At 42.5% G+C, this 15,564-nt stretch overlaps 1 protein-coding gene across 1 annotated transcript; it reads right to left on the reverse strand.

The window, feature by feature from the left end:
* Positions 1-11,367: 11,367 nt before the first annotated feature.
* Positions 11,368-15,165, reverse strand: LOC117767773 (Golgi-associated plant pathogenesis-related protein 1-like). Its single transcript, XM_034595627.1, has 7 exons — positions 14,871-15,165; positions 14,683-14,709; positions 14,311-14,508; positions 13,841-13,918; positions 13,563-13,706; positions 11,953-12,015; positions 11,368-11,511 (listed from the first exon to the last, which is right to left on the reverse strand). The coding sequence occupies exons 2-6, from the start codon at positions 14,687-14,689 to the stop codon at positions 11,993-11,995; spliced, it is 450 nt and encodes a 149-aa protein (XP_034451518.1). The 5' UTR covers positions 14,690-14,709; positions 14,871-15,165; the 3' UTR covers positions 11,368-11,511; positions 11,953-11,992.
* Positions 15,166-15,564: the final 399 nt, after the last annotated feature.

Genomic DNA, 15,564 nt, shown 5'->3' on the forward strand with positions numbered 1-15,564 from the left:
CATGAAAAAAATGTAGGTATATTTAATTAGCATTGCTATTTCTATTTCATTTCATTTTTTTTTCAGAAAAAATACACAACAGATCTTTATGGAGCTGTGAGATTCATGAATGAAAGAAAATAAATCATCCATAAATCCATCATGATTTCTACAAAGTTTTTACTATTTGAACTTTGACCAGCACTCTCTAATTCACACCATCTTTTTGTGCAGTGGTGTCATAGCACCTGTTAAATCTCTGTGAACCAACTCATCATATAAATCCATTGTCCAGGATGTCACTTTTGTCCAAAACCTATGTACAGTATGTAAACACTACAGGTCCGAGTGTAAACAATGCTCCTGTGGAGATTCATGTTCCCATTAGGATGATTTCATCGAGCTCCCTCAGGACAGAATGTAAATAAGTGATGTAAGTACCTCTGTATCATATTTGTACAGGCTCACTTTAGTTTCTAGCAGTCTGCATTTAGCTTCTTCCTCATTAACAGCAGTGGGAACATGGGAAGATGGGAACACAAACACAACTTATTTTCAGACTTCGACCACATCCCTACATTTCAGACCAGATGTTTAAATATCTAAATACCCCAGTTCAGTAATTAGGTAATCAGGATATGATGATTCCTCTGGGGGGAGATTGCCCCTCACAGAAAAAGTGCTACCCATAGATGTACTGTATGAATGTCTATGAATGGATGAATGGGAAAATGTACTAAATAGATACAGACCATAATAATACTAATGCAGAATCTGGTCTGACAAAACTCATGGGCTTTGGCAAATTATCCAATCGAATTTGTCAGGTAGTGAGAGAGAACACTTCTCTGCAGAGTGAATAGATAATAATAGAGTATATGCATGTAATGCAGCCACTTAAAGGGTGCGTATTAGTATCTAGATAATGCTACCTTAAATAACACTGACTTTATTTGCTGTTGGTCAATAATGCAATTACTTTCTGCGGCCTAAAGACAGATGCACCAGCAATATGTCTCACCACACCACATTATAAGACCAACACGCCCACTTGTACAGTTGTTATTTATACCAGCTACATTTTATTGCATCAGTCTGAGACCTTGTTTGCATTTACTGTCGACTGACAGGAACTGGTTTGGACATGTCTCCGAGAGATTCCTTCCAATGTCATCTATAGATATGCAAATATATATTTGTCTCTTTTGTTCAAAGATGAACCTCTCAATCCATTCCCAAGATTTAAGGGATGTAAAGATGTTGAAGCCTAGAGGTAACTGTGAAATATGTAACTGTGTTCATGCCTGCAAAGTAATGATAGTTGTGTGAGTTGGCCTCACTCTCTGTAATGACACAGAACACATTTGCAGTTTTTTTTTACAGCCTGTCTTTACTGCTGTTACCCTTTAATAGTTCACCCAAAATGATGACACCTTTACTGCTGCATCCTGAACTACTCTTTTCACTGTAAAGGTGTAAAACACCTGCTGATACACAAACTTATTCTTTTAATTAGCCAAACAGAGACAATTAAATTTTGTAGATTGATGGATATTAAATGGCATGATAAACCACACTGTCTCAATTGTGTCCAATGTAAAACCAACTGTGATGAAGAGACCTGGGTTGACTCATCTTTGTGCCCTGACAGCAAATAAGACAAACACGTTAATGTGTTTATAGACTGTACACTATCTATATGTGCACATTTAGTGTTCTGGACGGTGGAATATGCGCACAACTCCTTGACCAGCTCCGACACAGGTATGACACCTTTCACCGTCATGTTCCCTCCCAGGAGGAGGAAGTGGCTGTAACCTTCCGTCCAGGCTTACCTGCGTCGCTGCCATAAGATCTGGAGGGAGGATCAGCGTTTGTCCGCACAGCCGCCAGGAATGAGAGGATGGCCAACCGCAGACGTGCCCCCGCGCCTACATACATGCCTGGACAGAAAGTATGGTGGTCCTCCTGGGACCTTCCACTCCAGGTGGAGTCACTCAAGTTGGCCCCCCGATTCGTGGGCCCCTATGAGATAGAGAGAGTCATCAACCCAGTCACGGTCCATTTCTCTCTCACCTCCCTTGTCGCTCTCTCCTCCGCATGTGTGTGCCATCCTCCCTGATGACTGGGCGAGGCGCGCCAGGGAAACCTCACCACCACACCTACAGCAGCAGGATTTCTACCCTGGCCGTCCTCCCAGTCATCACCAGTTTGCCCACGATACCACAGTGGTAGTACACGTCCTTGGCTACTCTAAATAGTGAACTTAGAGTTTATTTCCCGGGACATTCTGCTCGTTTTTTTCTGACAGTCTTCTTCCTTGTGTCTCCAGGATCCACTCTCCAGCTCACCTGCCTTCTGATCTCGCCGACTGGATTTTTCGAGCGAATCACTCGCTCTCCACTTCTTCCTCACATCATCGTACACTCTGTTGGATCGGATAATAAATGCTTTTGAACTTCCACTGACTATTGCTCTGTGTTCTGTCTCTGCGCTAGGGTCCAAAGAAACTCTGATTGTCACAGGCTCTTCAAATACATGCAAATGAACATTGTTGTAAATGACATTGTTACTCAGTTAAGTCAGATAAGTTTTATCTGTTCACTATTTCATTTAGCTGAACATTTTGTTTACAATAGAACTGAGAAACGATTACACACTGTAGTGGAAGAAATCCACAGATTATTTACTTCTTACAAGTATGACAGTATTTCATGTTATATACCAAATTGTAGCTCGTACCTATTTAGAGATAATCAACCCTTATGAACAAAATGTAATTATTCAAAGTAAAAGGGCTCATTTTGATTATTGCCTCTTGCAGAGTAATATCATTTGCATAGATTGGATTCAAATTATTATTGACTATAAGTATTGTAAGAAGCCTCTCAGTTTAACTCCGGCATACTTGAAATGTTTCTTTGCTTGTGACTGAACAGTTTAAATAGTTTAAATTGTAAAAAAAATTACTTTCTTAGAAATGGACCCAACTTCAAACCCCAAAAAGCTGTTCTCCATCTTTTCAAACTTCCTTGATCCCTCCAGTCCCCCTCCTACTTCCACCCTTCTACCAAGCCACTTTGTCAACTACTTTACAAAAAAGATAGATGACATACGCTCCTCATTTTCAAATCCACCTTCTGTAATTACATTTCTATCAACTTCATCTTCATCTTCATCCCCTTCGCTTCCCTCTTTCACCCCACTGTCTCCCAATCAAGTTCTTACCTTTGTTGTGCAATAATGCATTAAACGTGATACCATGAAATGGTGTGCCTTTCGGCATTCAATAAATTTGGTTATCAAAATAAAATATTGAATATTAATATTAAAAATATTAATATTAAATAATAACTTTAATTGATTAAAGTTACATCGGGGCACCACCCTTCAAAGGAAGGGAGAAGATAGCCAATTTATTGATTAAGTCTCATAAAAGTACTAACTACAAATTTGGAACTCTGATTAACAATTCAATTAATAACTATAACAAAATTACCATATAGATAGTTAGCTTAGTTGAAGGATATAGAGTTCTTGACAGTGTAGAGGTTGGCAAAATTCACTTATGCAACATTAATGAAAAAACATTTGTGAAAGAAAAACATTTATTATGAAGATAATAAAGTATAAAAACACAAATTACTAACGGTGTACTTAATATATAAAGATGTGTATATCCGTTATAGACCGTTCTGCTGCATTTGACACAGTGAACCACCAGATCCTTTGTTCCTCCCTTCAGGACCTGGGTGTCTCAGGCTCTGCTCTCTCCCTGCTCTCATCCTACCTCAATGATCGCATTTACCGGGTAACTTGGAGAGGATCAGTGTCTGAACCTTGTCCTCTGACTACTGGGGTCCCTAAAGGTTCTGTCCTGGGTCCCCTACTCTTCTCTCTGTACACCAACTATCTCACCTCTGTCATTCATAGGGGTATTAGTTGTATTAGACACCTGTTCAGGGGGATTTCCAATACCTTAGACACTGGTCAGTTGAATTTTCCACTACACTTCCCCCTTTGATCATCAATAAAAATATGATCACTAACGAAAAATAATCAAGAAACATCATAATCAACATCATAATCATTGAAGAATATCGACGAGTCTTCAACCCACGCACTTTGTGTACGTACAGGGTCACATCCACCATGGAGAGGTTCTAGAACATCGATGCATGGCAGGGAGGTGCAATACGTAGTCACTGCTGTTTTTGTGGAAAGAAAAAAAGTTCTTTTCCTGTAATTGAGCAAGCATTTAAAATGAAAATGGAAGGAAATCAGGTCAAACAACATCATCATCTCATTAACCATTATCAAAATTTGTATTGATTGGCATAAGTAACTCATATTAAAATGTAATAAAACGTTAAATGTCAACATACAGTATATCTAAGGTTGAAAATATGCAGTAAAAACTTTTTAAATTCTTGCTAGGAAGTAAAAATTGATTAAGTATGTACAAACTTCATAAAGTAACTCACATCAACCTTAAAAATTCACAGAGCTTCAAATTAAAGCATCATAAAATATGAAGTTGAAAGGATAATTGCAGTAGCTGTTTTTGTCTAGTGAAATCATTAAGAAACACATAAGCAATCTGGGGGGAGAAAATAACATAAAAAATCCTAAAATGAGTATCGTCATCAGAACCATCTGTGCTGTCAGTGTCCAGGTAGGGAGGGATGGGGAATAAGTTACGGATCAAGGGGACCTGAATCACTTCTCTTGTGTCTAGTCAAGTTTGCATGTGCTGGATGGTTCTGAGAGGACACCGTAGGAAAAGAGGAGTTCGTTAGATCATCAGAGACTTTTACAGGAGTGCGTCTAGACAGAATAATGTGCAAAACAATAATAGAGGAGATCATGAGTAACACGTATAGCGAGCCTCTCAGGCCACACAACCCTGGATGTCGAAATGGATGTCATGGCCTGTCCATGGTCTCAGTTGTCAGGCAGATTTCTTCTGTGTTGTGGCAGAACGCTCGTGTGGTTAATCATACAACACTCTCTGTGCTTCTCAACCTGTGGAAGTATCAGTGTGTGTGCTTTGAGTTGAAGGCGTCAGCTGGTCAGATGGAGCTGGTACTCATTTGCAGTGGCTGGCGTGGATCCAGGTGGCTCTTTCAGCAACTTTCACTGCTGTGTGGGTTGTGAGCAGTACCTGGTAGGGCCCTTGCCACCTGTTTCCTGATGTCTGAAAGAGAAGAAGTCAGGTTAGAGCAATAGGACAACATATCATGATCACACAAGTCTGTGGATGGAAGCGGAGAAGACGGAGGATCCACACCAATGTGGGGTTCGTTTTCTCATCCTCATGTACATCAGCACCAGAGGCAGGACTTTTGTCCATGCAAGACCTGTGTCTTCACAGCATTTTGCAAGTTTAGTTTTGAGTGTGCCGTTCTCTCGTTCCACAGTTCCACCACTGGCTGGATGATGTGCACAGTGTGTTCGCACATCCATAGTTAGATGAGAACTGAGTTGTTGGACAGCTTCGTTTACGAAGTGTCTGCCGTTGTCACTGGAAATTCTGCTAGGAATTCCCCATCGTGGAATAATGTCTCTTAACAATGCAAAATGGCAGACAGAAGATCTGTGATGAGACCGTGGTGTGCTATCTTTTTACCAGAAGATGTGAGGAAGTTTCTGTGTTGCCAAAGGGCGCCAAAATCACGAGTTACACCGAACGTATATCTGGAGTCAGGGTAGACTGTGAGTGTTTTACCAGTAGCCAATTTGCATGCTTCCATGAGTGCAATGAGCTCTGCTTCCTGGGCTGAGAGGTGATGAGAAAGAGAAATCTAGAGGAGAACTTCGTTATCTGAACAAACAGAAAAACCAACACAGTTAGTATCAGAGACAGGGTCACGTGAGGCGGACCCATCGACATACAGAATCAAGTCAGAGTTAGAAAGAGGTTCGTCAGAGAGGTCAGGTCGTGGGGAACACTGGACTTGAAGTTCAGCCACACAGTTGTGTTCTTCCCCGTCATCCGGAAGTGGAAGAAGCTGAAGTTGAACAGCGTTTCACTGTGATGTTGGGCATGTCAAGAAGAACAGTGTGATACCTCAACCAGCGAGCAGCAGAGAGATGTGAGGTCTTCTGTTCTGTAAGAATGAGAGACACAGCATGAGGAACAAGGAGTGTCAAGTCAGAGTAACCTACTATGTCTCTTGAGGCAAGGACGGCTTTTTTCACAGGCGGCCACTGCACGCAAACAACTGCCAGCTGCCACCGGATCAAGTTCGGCGGAGAAGTAGGCGACAGGGCGATATTTGTCACCATGAGACTGAAGGAAGACAGAAGTCATGCAGCGGTCTCTCTCATCCACAGCCTGAACAAAAGGTTTGTCAGGGTTAGGGAGAGCAAGAGTGGGAGATTGCTGCAGCGTCTTCTTCAGTGTGACAAATGCCTTGTCTGCCTCGTGAGTCCAAATGACACGTTCGTGAGGAGTGAGTGATTTGCCATGGTACAGAGCACCTAAAGGGGCTTCAAGAAGAGCAAAGTCAGGAATGAACGTTCTACGATGAATGACATGAGTTGTTTCTTCGTCAAGGGTTTAGGCATGTTAACAATAGCTTCTACTCTCTTATCAGACAGGGATTTGCCATCTTTGGTGACGACATGACCCAGAAACGTGACAGTTTGTTGAACAAACTAGTTTGCTGAGGATGACATTATGGCCCTCACGAGCCAGATGTTTCAGCAAAGTGATTGTATCTGTTTCACATTCCTCCTGTGTGGGACTGGCAACTAGTAGATCGTCAACATACTGCAAGAGAGCTGAACCCGGAGTGAGGATGAGGGGTTCAAGACTGTTCCTGAGAGCCTGATTGTATAATGATGGAGATTCACAGTAGCCTTGACATAGGCGTGTGAAAATGTAGGCCTTGTTTTCAAAATTAAAAGCTAACCAGTACTGGCTGTCCTTGTGGACAGGAACACTAACAAAAAAGCATTGGATAAGTCTACAACCGAAAACCACGCTGCATTAGGCGGAATTTGGGAAAGCAGCGTGTATGGGTTGGGAACAATAGGTGATCGAGAAATTACAGCATCATTCACAGCCTTCAGATCCTGCACAAACCGCCACTCAGTAGGTTGACCTTTGTCTCTGATCTTCTTAACTGGGAACAGTGGAGTGCGGACCGGTGAATCAGGGCAGGGGACAATTACACCAGCCTGCAAAAAGGATTCAAAAACAGGACGTATCCCTTCCACTGCTTTCTGTCTGAGTGGATATTGTTGTTTACATGGCCTATAATCAGATTTTGGAGTGATTTTGACTGGATCACAGTTTCTGATGAGGCCCACATCATATTTGTCCTTTGCCCACAGTGTTTCAGGCAGATCTGAAAGTAAAGGCGAAACATCAGAGGGGTTGGACAACATTGCATAAGAATGAAGGTGATTTTCAGTCACAACAAATGAGCGTGTGGCTGGAGAACAGAAGGTTGGAGACATTTTTGGATCAAATGCACTCAGACTGGGTGAATACATTACGTCAGGCGTGGTTGTGGGTTGCCAATCAACGGCAGCCTGGCATGATCTGGCAAATGGGCCTAAGTCTTGCCACTGGTCATCATGGGACTTGGAGAGCGAGATGTGAGGGCTGGAATTCGAGACGCGAAACAGTGCCATCTGTTGGTCAGTGAGTGAGACGGAAGCTGCACTTCTGGAACCAGACCAAAAAATATTGGACACTTTCAGAAAATCATCAGGGGACATAGCATGCAAATTCCACTTTGTTAGTGCTTCTACACGTTAATGTGGGTATCTGGCATGTCTACCAACCCAAAAACTCTGGGAAAAAAACACTCGCGCGTTTTGTTATGGTTCCTCTAAGTCAGAAACGTCATGTTTGAGTGACTCGATTGAGCTTCCTGAGTTTTGTGTCGTAACAAGGCACTGGAAGTCTCCCTACATGGCCTTGGCCCACCCCCCACCTCACCCGTACCCCCACACTCGTTACGCCGGGTTTACACCGGAGGCAGCGAGGCTGCGAGGCCTGTGCTGAACAGCCGCCTGGCTGTTCACACGGGACGTGCATTTCTCCGCGCTGGTCAGCCCGCGTTTCACTCACATGTGGCATTTGTCTGGATTGTTGGGACTGGGAGGCTGCAGCAGTTGCTCGGGCGCGACCGCTCGCTCTCCCATGCGTGAGCTGGAATTTGTGTCAGCGCCACACAGCCAGCAGTGTGGAAGACTTCCGCAGTGTTCAGCACTACTGTAATACTGGCACAAACAGAGCCCCCCCACTCGTTACGCCGGGTTAACACCAGCGAGGCAGCGCAGCGCCGTTCTCAAGCGCGCAGCCGCCTGGCTGTTCACACGGGACGTGCATTTCTCCGCTGGTCAGCCCCATAGACTGTATATATAAGGTCAGCCTGCGATTCTGCTTTCTCCGCTTGTTGTTGTACCCGTTGAATGTCGGGGTTCGGGGGTAAATGATGGTCTTCATAGCCCCCCCCACCCCTCTCTTTCTCTCTCTGTCTGTCTGCTTGTGTGCTTGTAGTGGATGGGCAGAGGGGGACATTTAATTATGTGATTGGGAAAATTAAAACTCAGGGACAACAGAAGGGGAATACAAAGTATGGGATGCATATTTGATAATTTATATCATATAAAATATGTAATTTATATCGTTTAAAATCATGGGGGGAGAGGGGGAGGGGGGAGCTGGCTCATTAGCATTTAAAGGAACAGGCACTCAAAACAGGTCACTCTGTGGAGGGCTGTTTTATACAGGGTAAAAAGGGTGCTGTTTTAAATGATCCTTGTGGTATTTTGACCAAAGTATGTTACAGACATTTCATTAAGACCCCAAGGAACCATATCAACTTGTGGTAAAATGGGCATGCTATGTCCCCTTTAACATAAGAACCACAAAGTTGTGTTTGCTCTGGTGTGTGTGTGTGTGCGGTTAGTTTAGCAAGCGATTTCTTCATTGCAGTGGCATGTATGTATCTGTGTTTCACTTCCCTTTCTCTGATCCTCGGCGGGTAGATTGGTCGTCTCCCCCCGTCTGCCCCTCCTCACTTTCTGTAGTTCAGTCGGCAGTGAAAGTTCTTGTCTCCCCCTCCTCTCGCTGCTGGGGGCAGTCCCTTGCCCAGTGTTCTTTTTGTCTGCAGAAGAAACACTCATCTATGGGAATTTTGGGTTGTCGAGAAAAGCCTCGCCCACGTCCTTGCCCACGGCCACGTCCGCGACCACGCCCCTCTCTTCCTGATTCAGTGAAGTTGGCTCTGCTATCACCGTTATCTTGTCTGCGTGGCCTTGACAGGGCTGACACAGCCTGCATCATGGTTAGCTGTGCTTTCTGGAGTTGTTGATTCTTTTTCTGCTGAGTTTTGTCTTTGGTTTCTTTGTGTTGACGTTCAGCATGTTCAGAATGACATCTGACCTCTGTCAAGCGAGCATCCTCAAGCCCAATGCAGGTGTGGCCTGCGTCTGCCCGTAGTGGGGGGAGCAGACCATTCAGGAAGGCCTGTTTCAGATGTGTTTCATAAGCCCCTGGCTCGTTGCCAAGGTTGTCAGGTATGGGGATGCCTCTGTGTTAATTAAACAGGACGGTCAGACGTGTGAGGAAATCTCCTACGGTTTCCCCTGGTTGTTGTCTGCACCCTGTTATTTTGGACATGTCAATTTTATTGGGGAAGGCGGTCCTCAGGGCGTTGAGGAGTGTGTTGAGAGCGTTGACGTATGCTGCATTAAACGCACCATCCCAGTCTGGTGAAGTCAGACGAAGGTCTCCCCCACAGTGCGGACATATCTTTGCAAAGTCAGTGGGGCCTAAAGATGAGGAAGAGGTGGCGTCATCATTCAGTCCTCCCGCTGCCCTGTCTCCATAGACTGGGAGAGTGGTGGGTGGAGTCTGAGATGGGCCTGATCGTTGATTGGTGGAGTCTGGTCTCTGCACATCATCATGGAGGAGGGTTTTGTCGTAGGTGAGGAGGAAGGCAGGCGTCGAGGAGAGGACTGCCACACCCTGTAATGGAGAATACAGAGATCTATATGATTTCTTTTCAACTTTCTCAGTTTTCCATCTGTTTAAATGTTTGTTTTCTGTCCCTACACTCTGACTCTTTTTCCTACATTTCAAGACACTTTCTTATTATCTTCTGTCTTTCCACATTGCGACCTTGATTTATTTTTTTATTTTTTTCTCTTTTTTTTTTGGTTACTTTTTAATTCTTCCTCTTTCTCGAGGAGTTTCTCTCTTAAAAGTTTAATTTTTTCGACAATGAATGACCCGTTATGAGGAAAAGCAAAGTCTCTGGACCATATTGGAAGAAAATGTCACACTTTCCCGTCCTCACTCTTGCAATCATAAAGCCCACCATTTGGACTTTTGGGGTTTTGAAGTCCCTGACTTCCCTTGTTACCCATCTTTATCAATTAAGTGTATGAAATTGTGCACGTCCACAATTTCCCTTGAACACTCAATTTAAGACGTGGACGTCTCCACGAATCCTTGTTTCTCTTTACGGCAAAAAACAGGAAAAAAAAGCCATCAACAAGGATGATTGCCACAAAATGGGTCAGATTAACATTAATAATCCACAATAATCCAGAGAGAATGACTAATACACCCGTTCCAAATAAAACCCTTTAAATGTATTATTTCTTTTGTTTGATTTCGTATTTGAGAAATCATCTAAACAGTCATGAAAATCAGAATTTCAACATCTCACCAGATATAAAATGACCAAAGAGAGGTCTTTGGATCCCTGTGAAGAAGGTCCGGAACCCAAGTTATTTCGGCCCTCTCTTCTCTTAACTGTTGGAGGTAGAGGCAGAAGATTTTTTCTCCTGGGTGGCCAACCACCGAAGACTTCTCGGGTCCAGACGATCTTTCAAGGGATCCTGTTCGTGACGCCAAGTTTGTGATGGAAATTCATCTTGAGATTTGAAATAATGAAATTCTCAGACTGGAGTTGCCTTTGAGTCTTTATAACAGTAAGCTCTGCAGAGGTTACACAACAAGCACAGGTGCTCAAAATGGAACTGGCCGCAAGTTCACAAAAGCCAGAACTTATACAAAGAGGCGTTTCATAAAACATAATATGAAAAAGACATGAAAGACATGAGATCATCTGTGTCTGTCCGTCCGCTGTAGCAGTTGGTTAGAAAAACATCACCAAATAAGGGCATGCACCCTGTTGATCAAGGTCATAACAGTGAGACACCACCAAATAAGGGTTCCATCCTGTCAGGTAGACAGTATCACAGCAGTTAGACACCTGGTCAGGGGGATTTCCAATACCTTAGACACTGGTCAGTTGAATTTTCCACTACACATGTAAAGGAGAGTCTTGTCAAAATCATTTAATTTATTGTCCAAAACAGTTTCACACATCCTGAGTAATAGACGATGTTCAAAATATAAACAAACAAAGACCAAATTTTGAGTAAAATGAAAACAATTGGATTTAAGACTTTCTAAGAGCCTTTATGGACCTGGAGCCTGTGTTTGGGAGGTTACTTGTGGTCTTCTGTGGAAACATGGTGGACTCAGTGGAAGATGACCTGCGCTTGATGTAGAAAGTGTTATCAGTGAGTTGGAGTCGAAACAGATACATTCTAAAATAGCATTAATGTGTGGGCTTCTTCAGACAATGATGTGTTACATCTGACCTTCTTGTGGTCTGGACAAAACAAATGTGGGCCTAAAGTGGCCAACTTGTAAAATAGCAAATGTGTCCCAAATATCAAAAAAACCAATGGGGCTTTTTTTTTGTGCTCTTGGCATGGTGTGGCCAGATCACAGTGCAGGTCAAATTTGAGCCAAAACTATTTTTCTATGTGGGTTAGAACCTTGTCTGTGAGCACCGACAGCCACAGGGGGCGCTGTATGTCAGCCACTGACATGGTTCATGAGTGGCCAGGCAAATATTTTTCAGCCTTGTCAGGTATTTCATGGTCAAATACTGCACATATAATGATGACCTTCACAGTGCATGTATTTACCTGATGATTGAAATCCAGCAGGTCACGTCTTTTGCTCCGATCAGGCCGTCCCGCTCCCCGCATCTGGACAGACACAGAGTACATTCATTTTTGTCACTATTCTAACTGATAATACATCAGCTGAAGCAGAATAAATAAGACTATAGTGGGTGTAGTCTATTACTTGTATGTGAACATTATGTTACTCTGAAACACTGAGATTCTTCATATTCTAATATGACATCAAAAACTGATTCTGAAAGGTCTGTGCAGCTGGTTTCGTGTCTCTTGGCTTCACTTTATAAAACTTTATGAAAAGAGTTTTATGGGAACTGTAGTCACTAGCTACAAGTAAGAAGCATAGATCTTTCTGTGAGTTGCAGATTTATGTGAAAGCATCCGATTTCTGTTATTTTAATTATCCAACCTGAAGAGAGGGGACACGATTAGTTATATTATGCTCCCACCTCGTGGTACATTTTGGAACTTCACACTGTCTGTCAATTTAGCTCAATCTGGAGATGGCCTGTTTTTATTGTGTTTATTTTGTAGGTATTAATCACTCAGAAGTCATTGCTGACTGAAATTCTCTCTAATAGCGTAGAAATTACTCCTAAAAGCATTCTCAATTAAAACAATTTCATAAGACAAGCTTTAATTTTTCATTGACATCATGGAATATTAAGAGGCAGCAGCAGGGACGGTCTAGGTCATCTATAGCAGTGTGCAACGTTTCCTTTGGCTCTTGTCAGAACCCCCACTGGGGCTGCTGCCTGTTCCTTTCCCCACTTGTCCACTACCTGTAAAAGTCATTTGTTAAACTTAAGCCGAATCACCAGAAACACACGACTGTTGCTGCTGCTGCTGCAGGGAAAAACATAGGAACAAGTTAAACCTGCTAGATTACCCACAAGTGGCTGCATGAGAAGACATATGTCCTCGTATACCTTACATACTGTGAGCAGGAGATAATCCTCTAATAGCTGTTACATCAAGCACATAAAAAAAAAGCTTTTCTTGATCAGTTCATCCCACATCAACAAAATTTTAATCCAACATAACTGGTTTGTTGTGATGTACGAGTTTCTGCTCACTGACAGTGAACCACAACTACCATTTCACGATTCTTTAATGAATCCAGTGCTGCAGCATTCCTCTGTGTGTTTTTAAAACCAAAACAGGTTCATTATGTGTCTGCAGCTTTAAAAAGTGGCAGTTTAAATATACTGAGTGACAAGTAAAATGACTGCATTTAGAATATATATATATATATATATATATATGAGTAAAAGATCATAGGTTTGTGCAGCAAAGTGTGAACATTCCTAAAGTAACTAGAAACGGACTCCTTTGCATATACAGTCAATATATTACATGAATGCTGTATTTGAATGCTATTATATATCACACATTAAAATATTAAATAATACATAAATGCATTTTTATATAGAAGTGGGCCATGTGTTTTTTATGTAAAACTGGAATCTTCAAAGTAAAAATAAATGATAGTGTGGTCAAATACATGTAGTGTAAGAAAAGTACAATATTTAGTGGACAAACAGTAAAACTAAAGTAATGGAGTGATTACCAGTGGTCTAGTTTGACAGATAAATAATTTGATGATTTCTTACCTTTCTCAAGGACGTTTTTCTCGTAGTTTCCCTTCATGTTGCCAGGTGGAGAATATTGGGCGACCACATAGACATTGGTACCATCAGAGGCTACACCCACGCCCAGTTTAGTGGTGTCTTTCCAAACCACCTGAGTAAAATGCCCTACTGAATTTAATAGATTATTACAGAAAAAAGTAAGTCATTATCTTAAAGTGATATATATTTTACCCACACATTTCAAATCTGGCTTTATTCAATGTCTCCCTATGGAGCCCATCAGATGTTATGTGTTTTACCAGTTTTCCAGTCCGACCCAGGACTGCTCCAGTTGTAGTCTTTGATCTCACTGTACCAGAAATCCACAACTTCTTTCCCTAAAGAGAAAAGAAACGCACAAAAAGAACACAATATGAACACAATATGAACAAACTACAATGATGTGATTGAAAAACAAAATGATAATGCCATTATGACAAACATATGAAGCTGTAAGAGAAAATTACAGTGTAGTGGTAAATGCTAAACATAGTGTAACAGCATAGTGAGTAAAGAAGTCTCATTAAGTTACACAACTGACTAAGGAATGTCTTAAAGCTTGTTAATTTCAGCCCCCAGGAGCTGCTGGTTACACTGCAGTAAGTGAAGCTGCAGCACCAAATCCCCTGAGTGTGCTATTAGGCTTAATCATTTAGTTTTTAAATGATCAGTCTAGAATAGTGGCATTCCTTATTTCAAATGTATCAATGAATGCGATTGTGTATCTCACCTGTCACGGCCGTGGAGCCAATTTTTTTGTAGATGTTCTCTGCAGAACCGCTGTGTTTTTGGGCACCGAGCTCCACCAAGTGATCGGCCCATTTCTGAGATGAATCATTCAGGTCGCTGCTGAGCGTCAGTGGCGGCGCACCATGCTTCGCCCTGTAGGCATTGTGAGTCTCCAGGAACTCCTTCTGAAAGCTTTCATCTGCAGAAAAAAAAGCATCGACTTTCAGTGCACAGAAAAAAATACATGTTTTAACAATTACTGTGGCTGGCTGTCCACACACTTGGGTACAGACAGGATTATTCATGACCTGTGATGACCAAGATCTCGACAGTGATGATGTTTTTGGATTCTTAATAGTTCCTAAGCACTAACCTGCCATTATGTGTGTGGTTGTGAGGGCTGAAAGGGAGAACAGAACAAATGAGGACAGAGTTAAAAGATAAAATCCAATAAATTATACCAAATAATCTGAAGGAGCACTCAGCAGGTGCTCAGGCACAATGTGCTGATGATTGAAACAAATCTACTGTATCTTACACAAACTAATCTCTAGCACTCACCTGAGTCAGGTTGTTTTCCTAAGATCTGAGGGAATGTCCTGTGTACACACTGCTGTCTGCTGTCTCAAAGCCAGTATTTATAACACAGATCTCACCGCTCATTCCTCTTGTCTGTATGGAGGAGGAGACAGACCCCCAGCCCTTTCCTGCTGGTACTTCCCTGCAGCCACTTAACCTTTTTCATGACTCACAGCGCACAGTGTGGCTGTTTGCTAGCTAGCCCACATTCTTTACTCCTCTGCACCACTCTTGATTGATGCAGAGTGGTTGTCTCTGTAATCCAGGATTCCACAGACACATTAGTTGTCAGGTTTGGTTAAGTAGGTGGACCCAGAAGCAGAGTTTAAACAAAAAGTGTCCTTTTAATGATAAATGAACAACAGACAGAGGAATCTCAAAAAAGTCTAACTGAAAAACAACTAAGAGCACAGGGGAAAACACCAGGAATTTACTACAACAAAGAGGATGCAGAGGACGCGAGCACAGGAGACAATGCATACGAAAAGCACAGGAGACGAGGCATACACGACAGGTATTACGACAGGACAGGAGATTATGACACGGCATAACGACAGGACAGGAGATTACGACAGGGCATAACGACAGGACAGGAGATTACGACAGGAGATTACGACAGGGCATAACGACAGAACAGGAGATTACGACAGGGCATAACGACAGGACAGGAGATTAC

The sequence above is a fragment of the Hippoglossus hippoglossus genome, chromosome 9, assembly GCF_009819705.1.
Source record: "Hippoglossus hippoglossus isolate fHipHip1 chromosome 9, fHipHip1.pri, whole genome shotgun sequence".
Taxonomy (NCBI): Eukaryota; Metazoa; Chordata; class Actinopteri; order Pleuronectiformes; family Pleuronectidae; genus Hippoglossus; species Hippoglossus hippoglossus.

Excerpts from the sequence above, each read along its gene's own strand:
- LOC117767773 (XM_034595627.1), bottom strand. Across the intron at positions 13,919-14,310 it reads TGGCTCCACGGCCGTGACAG|GGAAAGAAGTTGTGGATTTC; the intron begins GTGAGATACACA and ends TTTTCTCTTTAG. Across the intron at positions 12,016-13,562 it reads GAAAAACGTCCTTGAGAAAG|ATGCGGGGAGCGGGACGGCC; the intron begins GTAAGAAATCAT and ends GTGTCTGTCCAG.